Genomic DNA, 19,436 nt, shown 5'->3' with positions numbered 1-19,436 from the left:
GTCTTTATAAACAGGAGTTCAGCCGACTTTGCTACATTTAACACTGGAGCTGAGAGCATCAAAGTTCGTGCTGCTGTCCTCCACTTCCATCATCTCACACAGATTCATTTTGAAAGAGCAGCAGCTAACGGAGGAATTCCAACACTTTGCTGGCTGACCGGTGATGTAACTCCATCACTCACTCAGGCACTCACTCAAGGACAGCCATGGTTATAGGACTGGTCCCTGGCCGGTCCAGCCCAAAACAGCAGCAGATGCAGCAAGGTAGCAAGGGAACAAAGAAAATGATCTCACCTTCCAGATGAGACAGAGCTACGATCTCCTCTGATTATTTCAAAAGTGTCTGATCAGATCTTATTGATTCTTGCGTATGTCCCCCCCACAGATTCACAGCTCGTATCACTGAACTGATGAAAGTCCTGAAGGAGCTGAACTCTGGCAAATACGAGCGCACCATGGTCTCTCACCAGGAGAAGGGTATGCATGACTGCAAAGAAATATGTCATAGAAATGAGTTCTCATCTCAGAGCTGAGCAATGACTTACATTCATTGAGTTTTGGTTCATTTCTTTTACCTTTTTAGAATCTGACACTGCAGAGAAACTTGCTCTGGTACCAGGAAGTGGTCAAATTATCAACAGAGATAACATCATCAAGTAGGTCTCTCATTCTTGAATGGAATGTACATCGTCTTGTTTTTTTTTTACCTCAGTTATTTTCATGTGCTCAGCTTTTAATGAACATTTTTTTAATTTGTAGATTTGACAGTACCCCACTAGCAACACCGAACGGAGACATCCTGATCAGAGACCTCACATTTGAGGTAAAGCTTTGACCTTTCAATGTCATACAGTATTAGGCTAACTGAATAAATGAATGATTTGAATGAACAAATAAACGAGCAATTTGTTTGAACTTGTTTTTATCATACATGCATTACTTTGCATGATTTGATGAGATAAATTGAGTGAGACAAGTGTATCTCTGTAGTAATGGACTCCAACATGTCATTGTGTCCTTGTTCTATGAAGGTGAGTTCTGGCACCAACGTTCTAGTGTGTGGACCAAACGGATGTGGCAAGAGCTCACTGTTCAGAGTGCTCGGAGAGGTGAGAAACTCTGTTAAGTGATGTACATACATTGATAACGTTTTTTTCTTTGGTATTGGTAAAAAATGATGCATGTTTTTTTTTTTTTTTAAGCTGTGGCCGCTGTTTGGAGGACAGCTGACAAAACCAGAGAGAGGGAAGCTCTTCTATGTTCCACAGGTAAAAAAAAAAAAGCATCTCATCGCTCTCCTCTGTAGGCCTTGTTTTCTGTTCCACCTCTAATGAGTGAAAACCTCCTCAGTTCCAGCTATGTTCCAGCTTTTAGCAGCAACTGGCTGCAATCAGGAAAATTGAACTTGACAAAGCAAATTGTTATCCAGTTTCCTGGTGAATGATTGATCCTGGATTTGTAACGACAATAAATATTTCACTTTGATAACAATATACTGGTTGATAATTGTGACAGATATAATATGTACTGAGACAGGACATTTACTGATTATAACTCAAGATCATAGTAACAGTGAACCTCACTGGAGGTTATACCATTATTACCGTTTTTATAAATGATACAATATTATTATATTACACATAAAAACACAAAGACAATATATCATTTCATTATGAAAAATAAAGAATAGAATTACAGCCGCTTACAGATTAATGTACTACAATTTCTTTTTGCATATTATCCAACATTTATGTTGATTATTTTAGAAAAAACACAATATATACTCACTGAATGAATATAGGTGGAAGTCCACTAACATACAAATGAAATATTGCAACAATCAGACACTGCTGGCAAGAATAAAACCACAAGGTTTATGGTAGCATACTTGTACTGGATGTTTAGGAGTAATATCTGTCACAGTTCTGTTCAAACATGCTCAATTCAACAACTCAAAGAAAATTTAAAAAAATGAACATAGCTACAATGTAAGAATTTAAATAATTAAAGTGTCCATATTCTGAGATATGCAGTTTGAGTTTGATTGGACTGTGTGTTTGTCCAGAGACCCTACATGACTTTGGGTTCTCTGAGGGACCAAGTCATTTACCCTGACACTCTTGAAGAACAGAGGAGGAAAGGTATCTCTGATCAGGTAGGACACAACACACTCTCACACACACAAATCCAACCTCTCTTTCACTTGCATTCTCTGTGTGTGTGTCTCTGATTACGTGCCTTATCTTCTTTGTGTGTGTGTGTGTGTGTGTGTGTGTGTGTGTACCCAGGTGTTGAAGGAGTACCTGGACAATGTTCAGCTGGGTCACATCCTGGACAGGGAGGGCAGCTGGGACGCGGTCCAGGACTGGATGGATGTGCTCAGTGGAGGGGAGAAGCAGAGGATGGCTGTAAGGACTCACTCATTCCCCGTCACTAGGCTTTACTGGAAACATGACACAGTCGACCCAGTATTTGCTACAAAGTCATTTACATCACACAATCAAGGGCTTGATTTCGCCACTGATCTCCCAATTTGATTCAATTTCAATTCACATAGTCCAGAATTGATTTGATTCGATTCTCATCCCAGTTACTTCAGATAAATACTAACATTTCATAAAGCACTTATCAGTTATTCATGGGAACTTAAATGACTTAACATTACAGGCTGAACTGTAAACACATTTCCTGGTTATAAAACTATGGACCAAGGATTTTTTTCTTGAGCAAATGCAAAAAGACTAAAACATGATATGTGGTTTAGTCTATGATTATATTTGTTACAGTTGAACGAGAATGCTAAAATACCTGCACCTCTTGCAAGGGTTTCATCATTATGCATATTTTTAAAAAAAAAAAGCTATCCCATACAGCCACACAGTACCTGTTGTTTCAACTTCATGATCAGTATGAGTACAGACAGCAGAAACTGAAAGTCTGCTCACTGATTCATCAGCACTGTTTGTTTTTGCATTTGTGTTGACAAGACGTCAGTCTGATATCTTCAAACATCTGCTAGCTAGCGTTAGCTCCCCATTAGGGAATTTACGGACCATCACAGTTCCTGTTGTGGGTCCACAGACTGTAACTATTGACACCATGGTTTACAGGATGCACAGTTTTGCTGAGTAAAGGCACAAATGCAAAGTTTGATCTCTGGATTTCAAGAATTGATATTGGATCATTCAAATAAGAATAGCAATTACTTTTTTTTCTGTTTCTTTTTTTTTTGTTTAATCCATCCCGACAAAAAACAAACATCCATCCATTTTCTTGGGCATTTTCTGCCTAGTGACAGTGGAGAGATGAAGGGGAAGAGAGATGGGGAGGGGGCAAGATAAAACAAAGGTCACCTGCTGGATTCGAACAGCGGATGTTGCGATTATGTGACACGCGTGTTAACCAATAGGATACTGGGGCACGCCCCATCTATCCATTTTCTAAACTGATTGTCCTGTGCAAGGTGGCAAGGCATTGTACCTTGGACAGGTCATCAGTTGATCATACAAACAGTGACGGTGGCTGAACCACTGATCAGGTCATGGCATTCAGATGAAACTGTCTATCAAGCCAGTGGAACCAGCCACTGTAGTTTAGCATGAGCAAGTACAATGTAGATATAAGACCGCTGAGTGTCTGCTCTTTGCTTTGGGTGAAAATAGAATTCAAAGGCAGCTCACAGTGCGTTAGGTCAGGGTTAGATTAATGAAGGCACAGCCTGATACCCACTGCAGGGCCTAAAGACAGGTCAAAACATCATTTAACAAGAATATTGGCCTTTGAAAGGAATGTTCACCCAACTTCCTGCACATTTCATAATGTGCATTGATAACTGTCACAGGGCACACATAAATTTCAACTCAGGCTGTGTTCAGACCGACATTAGCTCTGCTTCATAAAATGCAGCCCTCTCATTCATTTCAGTGAGTGACACAGAGAGCTCCTGCACAAAAATAAATAAAAATAAATCAATCTCAGGGGCATTCATTATAAAAGCTTTCAGTAGCTCAGCATTTGCTGTAACTCAGTGTCATCAAGCAAAGTCTTCATATGTTTAATGCTTTGTAACAAGAATAGTGTCATTACTATTTACCTCTCAATCATTGAGACAGAGTTTGAAATTATATTTACTTTGATCATTATCCTGTCTCCATGCAGAAAGACAGGGTAGATTTAAAACCAAGACCTTCTCTCTGTGAGGTGTCAGTGCTAACCCCAGTCCCTGTTGTGCCCTCCACAATAGTGACCTGTAACACATAATACTATTGTTGGGCCTCATACCACATGCATGAGACAAAAGCAGGCCTGCACGCAGTCACAAAGCCTGATAACAAAGACAAGCGCCAAGTCAGACAAAAGGAGTCCAAACAGGCTTCAACTCCCATCATGCTTTTGCTCAACTCACACTTCTAATCCACTAGAGTCAAACTCGGCTCCCGCTGGACAAGACCCGCCGGAAACCACAGGGATTTCCCCCTCGACGGCCTTGATGTCACTGAGAGTAGAAACACCAGAGGTAGCCCCCAAACTGTGCTTCCAGCTGTTTTGCCCGGCTAACGTAAGGAAGTAACACCCGTACGCACGTAGCTGGAACTAGGCTGCACAATCTCAACTTCGCTGGACAAGTAGAGATTTTCTCTGTGTTCAACCAAGCACGTTACCAGATCCAAAGAAGACCGCTGCGCAACCCAGCACTCTCCCACTTCTCCTGCAGAAGAAGGCAAAGGATAAACTCTGTGTTCCACTCCCCCCTTTTAAGTGAGTCGTCTCAGCTGTTCCATTCACAACTCCGCAAAGGATCAGCTGCCATGAAAACCACAGACAGAGTGAGAGGACGGTCCTGTCATCACCGAGCCCACCCCGAAAGATGGACTGAAACACACCTTACTCGCTTCCGTAAGAGATCAAAGTAAGAGGCTTATGTCTGGGCAGAGATAGGATACTAAAGTGTGTGTTATTTTTAGCTTTATTGCTGTTGTTGTTGTTGTTGTTGTGAAGTTAACGGACCGGTGAGTCCGGTTGTTGTTGTTGCTGAGAATACTGTGAAAGTATTATTGTTGTTTGCTGCTTGTTTGCTTGTGTTTATCACACTAAACTGCTGGGAGCACTTCTTTGCCAGGGTGTGAGTAGCAGGGCTTAGTGATTTTATTGTTAGAGACACGTGTTAAGCCGGCAGACGCCGTTAGCCTTTGTCTCCGTTCAAATCTCACGGTCACCTCCTCTGACCCCAACTCTTGCATGATGTATTTCCCTCCACACGGGTCACATCTGCCATATTGCTCCTCCCCCTCCTCTCTTGCACACACATACATATCTACATGTGCCATATGCTTGCTTGTTGTTTATACCTGCTTGTGTTGGATGATAGATGTTTGTTGACTGAAGTGCTATTGATTGTAAATTGATTGATTGACATTTTTAAAGCGAACACCCCCCTGTGTGGTTATTGGTCCCTGACCTCAGGGTGCTGCCCCGTAACTATTAATTCATAGTAATAATTGGATTGATTTTTAATAATTACTAATTATTTTTGATAATTATTACTTATTGTTAATAACCAAACCTGCTCCTAACTGAGTCCCAACACTATTTATTGTATTATTTACAGTGTGTTTGTATATTGGAAACAAGCCTCAAATCCAAAACAAAAAGCCTCTTAGAGCAGTGATTCTAAAAATCTTTTTTTTATTATTGTTGTTTAATTACATTTTTTTTAATGGAGCAGTGGGTTGATGAATCATAATGAGATCATTGATCCATTGTTCTGGTAAACTGTGGCCTGTTCTTTTTCTGTTAATCATGTCACAGTAACAGTCTGCTATCGGTCATTTTTATTGAGTCAAACTAGGCAGGTTTGAACATGTTAAAGAACACTGTGGATCATACTTTATTCTTAAGTCCTTTAGCCCATTTGGCTTTGTAATGTTTCTGGTGTCAGCAAATGATGAAGATGTGTCTGTTTCTATATAGATGGCCAGACTGTTCTACCACAAGCCCCAGTTTGCCATTCTGGATGAGTGCACCAGTGCCGTGAGTGTGGATGTGGAGGATTATATCTACAGCCACTGCAGGACGGTATGACCCAACCACACATCATACAGGCTCATACTGTACATCTCTGAGAAACACCATCATAGTTAGTCTCAGCCTCACATCTGCAGTCACTCTTTGACAGTATCAGTGACTGGTGTGCAGGTTCACACCAACGTTTTTATTTCCTCTCGGCAGGTTAACTATCACCCATTGCTGTTTTTACTTCCTCTCTGCTTTTGCATGAGGACTGGCTCTCTGTCTGTTGTTGTTCAGTGAAACCAACAGACAAACAAAAGCAAGATGCTTCTGGCAGCTGCAGTTAACACAATGAAACAAACCTAACACACGCACAGTAGAACCCGGCACACACAGTCATGTAGAGCCCAGTTGAGGCTGCCACAGTTTATAAGAGTCTCTGTTTATGATCATTAAATTGTCTCTGTGTCTACATCCATCAGATATGAATAGTTTTTGAAAGGTTTCTGTCTTGTTGGTATAGAGCTCAGTAGTAATTGTGTTGTCTTTGATCCACAGGTGGGTATCACCTTGTTCACCGTGTCCCACAGAAAGTCTCTGTGGAAGCACCACGAGGTAAGGACTGAATGTCATCCATGACTTCAAAGAAAGTCCTCACATTCACACAGCCATATTTTCTGCTCTCTCTCTCTACAGGCTGTTATTGTTGTTGCCACAAAAGTTTCCTGCTTTGAGCAGATTTTTCTTTTAGTTTAAAGTGTAGTTTTTGCGTGTAAACAACTATGAATACATTTTTTTTTTTGGACAGATGATGCATTCTGAACAGATCCGACAAACATCAAGATTTTTGCAGTAATATTCGCCCCTCCCCCGAGCTAACACTGATTAACACAATTTACCACACCACCACTTCTCAGACTCATAGCTCAGCAGAAATACACACACACACACACACACCTCGCTACAGTTAGTGGAATTCACTCTTTACTGTGTTGTCCTCAGATCTTGGCTTATAATCATCAGATTCAGACAACTTCTTGATTATCAGAAGTACTCCAAGTCATTGTTGTGTGTACAGTGCGAACAGGAACTACCAGCGTTCAAAGCAGCAGGACTGTTCATGATGCAGATATGACGGAATATAAACCAACAGGCTATTGGTCAGAGGTGTAGATAATTTTAAGTTTCATTCTGAATATCTCCCCGTCAGTTTTCACCTTTAGTGGTGCAGTGCTACTGAAAGCTTAACTGATGTTCCACATGAGTTATTTTTACCTCATGATGATTCAATAGCGAAGCCTGGCACCGTGTGTGACTGCACAGTAGATGAAAAACTGAGGAGATGAAGTCAGAGACCATCTTAAAGATTCATGCCGAGGAGGCCTCTTGGATTTTTGTGAAGTGCGTACTGTTTTGTAATTTTTTTTTCATTGACACATCAAACCAAAGTTATTTTCATCTAAGCTTCTTCCCATTATAAACACAACCTCCAATTTTTAAAGAAAATCATGCAAAATAAGCCAATGCAATTCTGACTCATATTTTTCCACTAATCTCCCTCTCTTCTATTTCCACCCAGGTGTTTAACAGTTTCACAGCTTTTATTTGTTATCAGTTTAGACAATACTCTACGTTAGATTACAACAGGGCTGCCTCTAAATGTCTATTTTTAAAAGCATTAGTTGAGAGAACTCCAGTTCCAACCTCACTGTTTTCTGCTACCTCATTATACACAGAACACAGTTGTACAAACCCTGTCTTGTGTCTTTGTTAGCCAAACAAAAGGCATCAATCCAACGTGTCATTGCTCATAGCCTCCTCCCGGCTGCTGCTCCTTACTTTCTTACTGACATTATATTTCTTGTCATCTCATCTGTCATTTCAGTATTACCTCCACATGGACGGGAGAGGAAACTACGAGTTCAAGCCCATCACAGAGGAGACTGTGGAGTTTGGCTCGTAACTGACTCCTGGTTCTAGTTGCAAATGCACTGCTCTAATAAAACCAGTCCATTAATTCTTTGCACTCAAGACAGAAGGTATATCTAAAACTAGAAATGTTTTTAATCATTTGTAACTCAGCTTTGTTTCCTGTATGTTTTCTGTTATTTAAAGCATCACTTTAGTCCTGTCTAATCATGCATTTGTTGAGTGTGATTGTAAAAAAAAAACCTGTAATTTATATTGCCAACTTCTAGGTTGTGTTTTACACATGCAAGAGATCTGTAAGAGAAGGTGGAAGTGTAGTGTACTATTTTAACCATCTCTGCACACGTGGTTATAGTAACAGAGGTTAGCCCGTAGAATTAAGCTAGATATAACAGTGGTTGTTGAGGCATATTGTCCCATACTAAACTGTGTCCTGCACAGAAAAATAATGATGCACACACAACATGATGCTTCTTAGATAAGCACTCACACAAGTGATGCTCCTGGCGGCCTTGTAAGTTCTCATTAACTTTCCACAGCAGACACATGCTGAGCAGCTGAGGGTGCTAATCATTTTCAGGTCTGTTCACATCAATTTCTTAAAATACCAAATTAACTTTTTTTTTTTTTCTTTGCGAAAGGAAATGCCTTTTTTTTTCTCAAGGCCAGATAATGAGAAAAGCCATTGGATTATCCATGAAGTAAGGAAAACTTATCCTAACATAATGAGACATGGACATCATTGTCACCAGAAAACAAGTATAATATCTCCAGAAATCCTTGGAATCAATATCTTAGGAAAAGAGGCTTTAAACTGAAACTGAGCTGTGATCACATGACATAGGGCCTAAAAATAGGAGTCAACCACAGCTGCACTGTAACTACTGGATAAACTGATCACTGGAACTCAGTGAACTTGTTCAAAGCCAACTCCAGACTGAGCTGGCCGACATGAAGGTTTTTGAAATGTTTACAGTGTAACATGGCAGCAAGCCTCTTGTGTAAAGTATGAGCAATCTGGTGAATGAGTCGCCCTCTTTTCTCTGAGTGTGCTGCAAGGTAACCCCACTCCATAACCATCACTGTCTTGTATAGCTAGACAGAACAGGAACACTTCAGTCATTCAGAACATTGTTGAAAATATGAACTCACCAGAGAGAAGGGGAAAAAAATCTTGACCAAAAAATGACTTAGCCTGATGCACATGTGCATATTTCCAATGATGTCAGAACAGCTCACATTAAATCAAAGATGGTGCGAGATTTCCTCCTCACTTAACAACTGGATTGCTGCCTATCAGCATTGCCCTCAGTGCTGCCACTGGTGTTGAAGATATTTTACAACAATACTGGCGTAGAAGCATTGACTGTTGCAAGGCAGACCTCTGCCACTTGTGGAAGCGCTCCACTCCCAGTGATCTTCCTGTAATGCATTTTATGAATGCCTGAATACGTAAAACGTTAACGTGTGTGATGGCCATCCAGGACCCTGATATGTAGTATGATGATGCTGCGTCAGGTGTAGCTGCCAGTGTAGCTGTTCACAGCATTGAAACAGCAAATTTTTGGACCAAAATCTGTTCACATCAATGGAATCAGTGTGATTCACTAACAAAAGAGTTCAACTTTAATGAACATGTGAATTGGCAAAGTTGACCAACTGCTAACAATCATAGCAGTGCCATACCAGAAAGAAAGAAATCATGTTGCTTCATCCAGTTCATGAAGCCCTGCTCCACAGTTGTGATACAGCATTATCTGCTGTCAAAAGACAGCAGTTGATTCAATAAGCTCTCTTAAATGAACTCTGTTCATTTTTCACATGGCTAGCAATTGAGCTAGCGACCCTCACAAGTAGACATGATCTCACCAAGCTCCCAGCACCACCTTTTCTATTTTCACAGTGCCACAGCTACAAAGTGAGGGACTGGCTGATGATTAAACATTTTAATAAGTGATGTAACTGAATAAACACAGCCAGGTAGAAGGCTCTAATAAAGAGGGGCCCCCTTCTGAGTTTATTTTTAGTTCCAACAATTAATTCGTTCTTCAAACATACATTTTTAAGATGCTTTCTTCTCCCCTGTTGTGTTTTAAATGAAAGTTGTCAGATTGTAGTGGTTAGTGTCAACTCCATTCTGTTCTTGCCAGGTTGAGCTGTAATTCATGAAACATAAGGCTGTCAGTAAGGAAACAGAACACAATGAAATCTGATATTCCCTAGTTGCTCAGCTGCATTTGACTACTTCTCCTCTGGCTTGTTTATCAAGTTACCTGGAACATGGGATTCATATTGATTGAACAGTAAATAATAATTATTATTAAACATGTTTTCTTCTTATTATAAACTCATTATGGACTTTTTCCATTAATTAAATTCTGTTAAAAATGTTATGTTTCCTGGGTGGTGGTATGAAGAGTTCTTCCTAAATTTTGGATAATTATCTTGATCTATGAAGCTGGGGACTGGATCTAAAGTGCAGTGATGGCTTCTCTCAGTTGATCACAGGTACATGAACATGCAGATTTCCCCAGCCTGTCTGTTCAACACCTTTCTCTTCTGTCAATCTGATGTATTGTCACTTTTTTTTGGAAAATGTAAAGAAGCCTCACCTCTACTCATGGTTTTATATTGATAATAATACTGTTATGATCTCACTCTGCATTCAAAAATAAACTGTAGGAGTAATTAATTTTCAGAAAGAGGTCGTCTTTTGTCTTTGACAAATGTCAGTGGGTTGTGTATGTGTGTGTGTGAGAGAGAGAAAGTGAACTAATGTGCTCTGCAAGTTTCAATGAATGACTGTTTGGTTGACATCTAACTCGCTCTTCTGTTAGCTTTGTTGCACCTGACATGGTGTTAACATAGTTATTTTTACATGGACACCGATCACATCACGTAATTCCCAGTTCAGCTCTGCCTACTTTCAACCTGAGGATAGGTTTAATCAGCTAAAATATCTGAAAACACGTGTGGATGTGCATGGTCTTTAAACCTCTGGTGACCATTAGAATCTGCTGCTGATTGCATGGAAATATAGCAGTGCTTCTTATGATATATATGATATGATATCTGTTATTGTAGCTGAGCTAAAACAAACAAGCCATGGTGACCAGAGGTGTGAGGAATAAGGATTCATATGTTGCACTGATGCATTTCTGCTAACTGATGACATCAGTCTGTTAAAAGAAACAAATTAAGATACTCTGACCCTGGTAATAATCAATATGAAACACATCAAATTGAACAGAAACTACTCCCTCTGTTGCAAAGATTTAAAGGACAGGTTCACAATTTTCCAGTGTGTCTCAAAAACATCATTCAGATGTCCATATGAACAGTGAAAGAGGTTTTCCTCACTGTAATCATTCCTCCTGTTCATACTGGATATTAAAAGATCCTTCAAATGTGCTTTCAAGGTAAGTGATGGAGGCCAAAATCTACAGTGTGTCCACACAGTCATTTAAAAGTTGATCTGGAGCTTATATTCAGCTTCAGCAGTCGGTTGAGTTAGTCATATCAAGTGGATATCTGACACATTTAGCATTTTAGCATCAAATCCCTCTTTGTGTTTCCTCGGACAGTGTTTCCCTGTTGAGCTGCGGTAGAAGTATAGTAACAAAAAGAGGCACTTTGGTGTTGAAAGATATCTACTTGATTTGACTCATTTGGATGCTTGAAGCTTCATATTAGCTTCAGATCAACTTTTAAATACATTTTTGCACAGAAGGAGGACTGTGGATTTTGTCCCCCATCACTTCCATTGTAAGTACATTATGAAGGAATCTTCTAATGGTCAGTATGAACAGGAGGAATGATTACAGCAAGAAAAACATGTTTCAATGTTCACTTGGGCTCCTGACTGTTGTTTTTAGAAAGACTTAAAAAATTGTGAACCTGTCCTTTAACTGAAACAGGTACTGTCACTATTTCTATTACTGCTACTACTGTTTAGTAATACTAGTACTACAGGTCCCCACTGCTGCTGCTGTCACCATTACAACTATAGTAAAATGTTTGGTCAGGCAGACATTAGTTAACACACTTTGGGACATTGTTTCATTCTGTAATTAATTTTGTTATTTATATTCAGTATGGCATCTTTAGATCTCTGTTTTTCTGTACAGTTCTATAAAAACTGTCCGACAACTTCAGTGTTTGGTGTTCTATTGAAATATGAAAAAACAAACATTACTTTTTGTCTCCAATTTTAGAATATGTTCTTAAACATAATTCTGCTGACTACTCATGTAGAGGAAAAAGGATAGTTTCAAAATGTTGTACATTATAAAGTTTAATGAATGCACAGCTTTGGCTTTAGTTAGTGTACTGAATCAAAATATTCAGTATTTCAACTTGATTTTATTTTTTGATCAAAAAATCAAGTTGAGAAAGAAAAAAATCACTTGTGAATTAAATGTCCTTCTTACAGGCTAAAATTGAATCAAACCAAACCTCTAGTGATATGGTAAAATATAATAAAATACACAAGACACAAATGTATCTTGATGTCCAAACCTTTGTTTAGTGCTTCACAGTTTCACAGGTTGTGAATGTATTAAGACACTGGACATGCAAGCTGTGTGAAAGAACATCCAATGATTTGTGCAGCTCACACCTTTACATTCTCCCAGCTCTCACTGTGATAAAACAGCCACATGTGATGAAACACGTGACGAGTAAAGACAAGTGCAATAAATGAGTAACTCGCATTGACCTGCTGATCAGCTGATATTCTGTTTTTCTAGCCTAGTCTGACACAGGAAGTCATACTGCAACAGCAGAGAAGTTACTTTCACATTTAAACAAAGCAGAAACAGACAAATTGACTCTGGTAAAGAGTCATGGACAGAACGAAGTTTGTGCTGTTGATACTCTCCTTCCAGACCTTCTGGCAGCTGCTTCAAACTCTGGAACAAGGTACTGTACTGCAGTGTGCACACAACGCAGCAGACAGGGTTAACCGGAACTGTGTGTCACCCTGTGTATCTAGACCAGCAACCACCTTATGTGCCATGTGATCATTTACAGTATTTGGTATGACTCAATGTGACAAAGTAGCCATGTGCTGAGAAATCTAGTCTAAGCAGCATTTCAATAGTCCAGCTTTATAGTAGTATTTAATTCTGGTCAAGTGTTTGTGGATATGCTATGAGTCAGTCCACACATTGTGACGATTTTTTCATATGAACTAAATTCACTGTAAAATATTGTTCTCATAAGAGTGGCAAGACACAAAGGCTAATAGTTAGGAATGAGATTGATTTGATGTTTCCCTACTTATACGTTTCATTTTCTTTTTTGTAATCTTAAACAACATGTCAATAGTGTTTCAGGAAGTGTGATGTAAGATGTTATTCTTCAGCAAGGAAGTCTGTCACAATCTCTTGAAACCTCACTAACTGCCCAGAAAATGAAACCTGTGAGAGAGAGGAAGTGACAGAGGAGTGTTGTGATTTTCCACAGCTGCTCTGCGTTTCATTGTGTTGGCTGACTGGGGCGGTGTTCCAGTGCCTCCGTACTACACTCCTCATGAGGAGGCTGTTGCTGCAGAGGTGGACAGGTTGGCCCGCACTGAGGGGTTGGACTTTGTCCTCAGCCTGGGAGACCACTTCTACTTCAATGGGATCAAAAGTGTGGATGACCCCCGCTTCAAGGTCAGCACACAAAGCAAACACTCTGAGAGGGTGGGACACACCATGGATTTATGAAGTTCATATCTGGTAAATGTTTGTTTTGTAATGGTCTCATACAAAGTAACCATGTTTGTTTTTATGGATAAATGTCATAAAATGTCAAAAATGCTTTCTTCCTTTAAGATCTTTTTCCTTAAAGTTAATGTTAAAATAATAAGTCCCAAATAGAAATTATATACTTGACATATCCCTCTTATCCCCATATCTGTCCCCACCCAATGTCTCCTTATCAACACATGCCTCCACCTGGCTGCTCAGACAGATGCGGAATGCATGGGACAAATCACTATTACTGTTACCATTATCATCATCAAAAAAATAAGTGAATAATAGCCAGAATGTTTTGTAACACAAAAAGGACAAAACGTTACTCATTCCACATATGCCACATCATATAGCTCCAGATCAAACACAGCAGACCTCTCTTTTTGGAGACACTTTCTCATTCAAGGGAATGGGAAGGTGTGTCCAATTTTTTGACTGGTACTGTATGTATTCACTAATACAAAGGAACATTACAGTAGTGCATTATAAATACACATAGTATATATATATACACACACATACAAACATAGTGTAATGTGAGTGTGAACATTAATTGTTAACCTAAGGATTAGTAGTTGAATAAAATAATCTAAATTTCATTATAGACACTGACCCACTAGCTATAGTGATATATTCAAAGAGGCTATCACAAATTTTATAAAACAAATGAAATGATACCCAGATGGAACAACAAATCTTCAGTAGACTAAGACATGACATGAAGTCATTCAACCAATTAGAATACGTGGAGGTAGGGCTGCTTCCCTCCACTTTAACAAAGTAGTCTAACATGCCAGAGTGGGAGGACGTTTGGTTCTGCTCACAGATGTAAAGCTACAGGTGGTACACCAAACCGTGCAGGTTCAGTTGAATGTTGTGTAAATTGAGGTAGATGGTCGAACAGAACTCTCCAGAATTGTTGCAGGTTTGAGCAAGACCAACCCTGGCAATGCACTTAGTGTATATGAGAGAGACTCCTGCTAATGGAGATCAAGATGATGTAGTGCCGGGGTGACCACCTCAAACATCAGGGTTTGGTCTAGAGGCCCTCTCCTTTCTAATAACCAAGAATGAACCCAGCACCCAGAGTCCAAATGATATTCAATCTAATAAGGTCTGGAAGGGTCTTGTTATATTGCTGCAAGTCTCAGTCTCTGTGTGTCAATACATCTTAAACATAAGTGGATCCAAGCAGACTCTCTATCAGAGATATGGGGAGTCATCATCATCACACAGTTTGTGAGATTCCAAGATTATAAAATAAAATCAGGAATTTGGCTAAATATGTGTAATATGATAGAACATGGTTCCTTGGGTTTGATTTTTTTCATTATGTAGCTTTGGTTGGAACATGAACGTTCAGTACATACAGTTATATTATTCCGGGTTTTTTACTAAATAAAAAAAACAAAACATTGAAGGTAATTTTTAAGTGAGAATTAAAGATTTAAGAGGTTAAAATAACATGAAAGGATGAAACTACTGGCTGGATTTTAGGTTTGTGGTTGACTTCAGATGTGTTCAGTTATATTTATTTATTGGTTAAAAGCAGCATATCCTTAACAGCAGAGCAATTCCATTTTAAAAATTAAATACCATGTTAAATGTGCTAAGCAGAATAAATATGACACAATAATTATCTGTTTCCTGTCCACAGTACACATTTGAAAGGGTCTTCTCCCAGCCCTCAGTGCTGGATATCCCATGGTACCTCATCGCTGGAAACCATGACCACAGGGGCAACATCACAGCTCAGATAGCTTACTCTGACATGTCACATCGCTGGTAAACATCAAACAACACATACACACAGTCAGAAGAAACATTTGGAGGCACAGATGCAGCACACACCAAACTCTCCTACAACATTTTAGTCTAACTATTTTGTTATCAGTTTTACATGCAGTGACGTCAGACTTCTGATTTCATGATCTTTTTACATCTCCCTGCTGCCTATGACTGTATCAGTATATCAACAGGTCTGTTTTGTCTCTTTAGGAACTACCCCAGCCTCTACTATGACCTTCTATTTACTGTTCCACACACAAATGTGTCAGTGAGCATCCTGATGATTGACACAGTGGTGTTATGTGGAAACACCTATGACCAAACCCAGCCTTCAGGACCTGATAATCGCAGAGCAGCAGACCATCAATGGGAGTGGATCAAGTCTAAACTGGCCAGTAGCAGGTGAGCCAGTGTGTTTAAAAGGATTTAGAGAGTGACATTTCTGTTGCTGCGTGCTCCAACGCACTGGACTTTAAGTTACAAAGTCTTCCAGATTTAGAGGACAAATGAATATGAGCTTGAATGTGAAGCAGTTGACTGTGCTCGTGTTGCCAGCCCACTGATGAGACTGGTTGTATGACTCGCCCCAGGTCAGACTATGTTGTGGTGGCTGGTCATTATCCTGTGTGGTCCATGGGCCATCATGGACCAACATCCTGTTTGGTCAACAGACTGAGGCCACTGCTGAAGAAGTACAGAGTCTCTGTGTACCTGTGTGGCCATGATCACAACCTGCAGGTATGTACTGTATGCTCAGTAGGGGTGGGCAGTATGGCCCTAAAATAAGATCACAATATTTAAGGTTATTTCTGGGGTAATGATATTCTTGATGATATGACAAAATACTCCTGGCGGGAATTTTGGCTCTCCTTGTATTCAACCAGATGCTTCTGCTTGACGTGGTGTAATGCGTTTGTTGTATTGCTGCCTTTTGTTTTTGCAGTCTTCTTGCACTTCTTACATACTATCCTGGTTTGTTGTACATCAGATCTTTTGTAACCAAACCACCTCTTAACTACTGAAGTTGCTCCCCTTTTTAACTCCTCCACTGTGGAGCTGATTGCAATGCTACTTTCACTTTCACCCATGCTTTTTGTTGACATCAACAAATTGGAATATTACCATCATCACATCACATCATCCTAATGCTCAGTCACATAAATATTACCATGTGTCCACAGATTCAGTCAAATAAATGTATGTGTTTGTCCACCAATTGATCAGTCCAGGCGTCTGTCCTTCTGTCCATTATTTACATGATCTTGTGAGGAGAAACCACATATTGGTCAAAGACACATGCTGGCAGGTGCTACAGTGAATGTTTACTTGTTGCATCTTGGTCCACAGCTGGTTTGCATCATTCTTGAGCAGGTCTGCTCAGCCTTTATAGGCCTGTAGTCACATTTTGAGTTTCAAGACCAAAACAACATTCCAAGTCCAAAATGTTCCCAAATGAAGACATTAGAGACAGGCCAAGTTGTCACAGTAATATTTATGGTATTCTGTTGTATTTTCATTTTTCATTTTCAACACATAATTAGGTGCCAGTGGAGTTACATAGAATGTATGTTTAGTTACAGCGCTTCAGTTTTAGAAATGCAACGCCATCTATATATGACAACAAGAGGGTCTGATATATTTTTTTTTTAATCTAGTGAAGTTGTTGTAAATACAGTACAGCTGAGACTGACAATTTAGATGCCTTTTACACTGTCTGTTTGTTTGTTTCTTCACTTCAAACAGTTTATCAGAGAGGATGATGGGAGCTCGTATGTGGTCAGTGGGAGTGGGGCTGTCAGTGACCCCGCCACCAGTCACAGGGAAAGCATTCCTCTGTCCTGGCAGCTCTACTCCAGTCCTGTCAATCACACAGCAGGTGGTGTGGTTTACTTCCAGGTCACTGAGCATCACATGACAGTCGGTTTCATGCAGACAGATGGGAAGTGTGTTTACCAGGCAGAGCTGCCGACACGCAGAGTCTGAGGCGTTTCATCAGTCTCCATCAGACATGTTTTGCTGCAGTCACAGTTAGAACAGGTGCCATACATGTATTGTTTAGACATTGTTTATTCTCTTTCATAATCCCATGTATATACTGCTACTTCACTGGCAGAACATCATTTTAATGCTGTTGTCCTATTTTAATACTGTCACCATTAACGTGGCTCACTGGCTTTGGAAAGGCCAGTAACATTGGTGTAATGCTGAAGGTGATGCTGACGGTTTTGGGTGATGTATTCTGTTTTTGAGTCAATTAATATCTAATTACATGATGAAATAATTTATACTGTATTTACTATACTATATTTTATGTTATGTATGTATTGAAAGTCTGGCTATGTACAATAATGTAGTTTTGGCATTTAGTCTTGATGATCAAAAACGGTCAATGACTGAATGTTGACATCAGTGTCAGTGTTTGATCAGATAGTTCCCGATGTAAATCAAAATGTTGTGCAAAATTCTTGTACAGCTGCTTGTGTTTAGACGATTTAAAATTTGAGAACTCCTCCTTTTGTGACATAAAATTGAGCTTTGTAGATAAACAGGTTCATTTTCCTCAAAGATGAATTTCCTCAAAGGTATCAAAAAAGTATTGATTTAGTGTCAGTACCAAAATTCATTTATTGCATCAGCACTGGTATTAAACGACAAGTTCACAAATTTTCAAGTCTTTCTTAAAACAACAGTCAGGAGCCAAAATGAACATTGAAACATGTTTTTTTCTTGCTGTAATCATTCCTCCTGTTCATACTGACCATTAGAAGATCCCTTCATAATGTCCTCCTTCTGGGCCAAAATGTATTTAAAAGTTTATCTGAGGCTAATATGAAGCTTCAGCATCCAAATGAATCAAATCAAGTAGATATCTTTCAATGTTACAGTCTTTTTAGTACCAAAGTCCCTCTTTTTGTTACTATACTTCCACCACAGCTCAACAAGGAAACACAAAGAGGGAATTTGATGCTAAAAAGACTGTAAATGTGTCAGATATCCACTTGATATGACTAACTCAGACTGCTGAAGCTGAATATAAGCTTCAATAATATATGAATATAAGCAACTTTTAAATGACTGTGTGGACACACTGTGGATTTTGGCCTCCATCACTTACATTGAAAGCACATTTGAAGGATCTTTTAATAGCCAGTATGAACAGGAGGAATGATTACAGCAAGGAAAACCTCTTTCACTGTTCATATGGACACCTGTTGTTTTTAGACACACCTGTCCTTTAAGACAATTGCTACCCAAACCCCTATTGCTGAATCGTTGCAAATATTTTGAGTATTTTGAACTATTAGCATGAACTGCATAGTAGTTACAATACAAGGTATTCTCACTATGCAATATTCACTGATTGTAAGGAATGGTGGCCACCTAAATTTGAGAAATGTCAAAAAGCCTGAGGACCAGTGTGGAGGCAAAAAGAAGATTTCACATTGTCTCTTTTTTGCTATGCCAACTTCTCCATGTCTGCCTTTTTAAGCATTGAAATGTGAATAAAAACAGGTGAATAGAACTGTATTGAATGTTTCACTTCTCCTGTCTCTCTTTACACTTTACACTTCATCACAGTTACTTTACACTTACTTATTACCATATATTATTTCAGGCTAGCTTGAAAATTCAAAAACTAAATGGCACACTGTGCCTGTTTCATTGTGTTTATAATTTTCAAAATATTTGCATATTTTCTGTCCTGTTCTTTGAATGCAGCATTAGACATTTAAGGTCCTCTTTAAAGCTTCTTGGCCCATGATTTCATGAACTGGAGCCAGTTTTTTTCAATAGAGGGCAGCAGTGAGCTGCAGAAGGACAGCTGCTAAAAACTGTACAAAGTTATGTTAAACAGACTATATTTTACATCAAAACTACATAACTCAGTGACTATATTTGGTAAACATACATTTCAGAGGGGCAGTTGATCTATACAGTACTGTGCAAAAGTATTAGGCACCTTACATG

The 19,436-nt window shown here is 39.3% G+C and overlaps 2 protein-coding genes across 5 annotated transcripts in view; both read left to right on the top strand.

The window, feature by feature from the left end:
• Positions 1–10,630, top strand: part of abcd3a (ATP-binding cassette, sub-family D (ALD), member 3a) — a 26,088-nt gene extending 15,458 nt beyond the window's left edge. For all 4 annotated transcript variants that reach the window (XM_044339406.1, XM_044339404.1, XM_044339405.1 and 1 more), the window contains 10 exons: positions 386–477; positions 584–656; positions 760–823; positions 1,032–1,109; positions 1,203–1,268; positions 2,066–2,155; positions 2,289–2,408; positions 5,971–6,075; positions 6,568–6,624; positions 7,895–10,630. In XM_044339406.1, coding sequence (XP_044195341.1) covers positions 386–477; positions 584–656; positions 760–823; positions 1,032–1,109; positions 1,203–1,268; positions 2,066–2,155; positions 2,289–2,408; positions 5,971–6,075; positions 6,568–6,624; positions 7,895–7,972 — 823 coding nt within the window. In that variant the 3' untranslated portion in view covers positions 7,973–10,630. The remainder of the gene's footprint in view (positions 1–385; positions 478–583; positions 657–759; positions 824–1,031; positions 1,110–1,202; positions 1,269–2,065; positions 2,156–2,288; positions 2,409–5,970; positions 6,076–6,567; positions 6,625–7,894) is intronic.
• A 1,963-nt stretch (positions 10,631–12,593) lies between these two features.
• acp5b (acid phosphatase 5b, tartrate resistant) lies at positions 12,594–18,199 on the top strand. The gene is made up of 6 exons (XM_044339870.1): positions 12,594–12,858; positions 13,405–13,595; positions 15,337–15,464; positions 15,678–15,869; positions 16,058–16,205; positions 17,211–18,199. The coding sequence occupies exons 1-6, from the start codon at positions 12,783–12,785 to the stop codon at positions 17,448–17,450; spliced, it is 975 nt and encodes a 324-aa protein (XP_044195805.1). The 5' UTR covers positions 12,594–12,782; the 3' UTR covers positions 17,451–18,199.
• The last annotated feature ends 1,237 nt before the right edge of the window (positions 18,200–19,436 follow it).

This window comes from Thunnus albacares, chromosome 21 (assembly GCF_914725855.1).
Source record: "Thunnus albacares chromosome 21, fThuAlb1.1, whole genome shotgun sequence".
Lineage (NCBI taxonomy): Eukaryota > Metazoa > Chordata > Actinopteri > Scombriformes > Scombridae > Thunnus > Thunnus albacares.
This window is presented reverse-complemented; position numbering and strand designations above follow the sequence as displayed.

Excerpts from the sequence above, each read along its gene's own strand:
- acp5b (XM_044339870.1), top strand. The coding sequence starts at position 12,783 with ATGGACAGAACGAAGTTTGTGCTGTTGATACTCTCCTTCCAGACCTTC. Across the intron at positions 15,465-15,677 it reads TCTGACATGTCACATCGCTG|GAACTACCCCAGCCTCTACT; the intron begins GTAAACATCAAA and ends TTGTCTCTTTAG. Across the intron at positions 16,206-17,210 it reads GCCATGATCACAACCTGCAG|TTTATCAGAGAGGATGATGG; the intron begins GTATGTACTGTA and ends CACTTCAAACAG.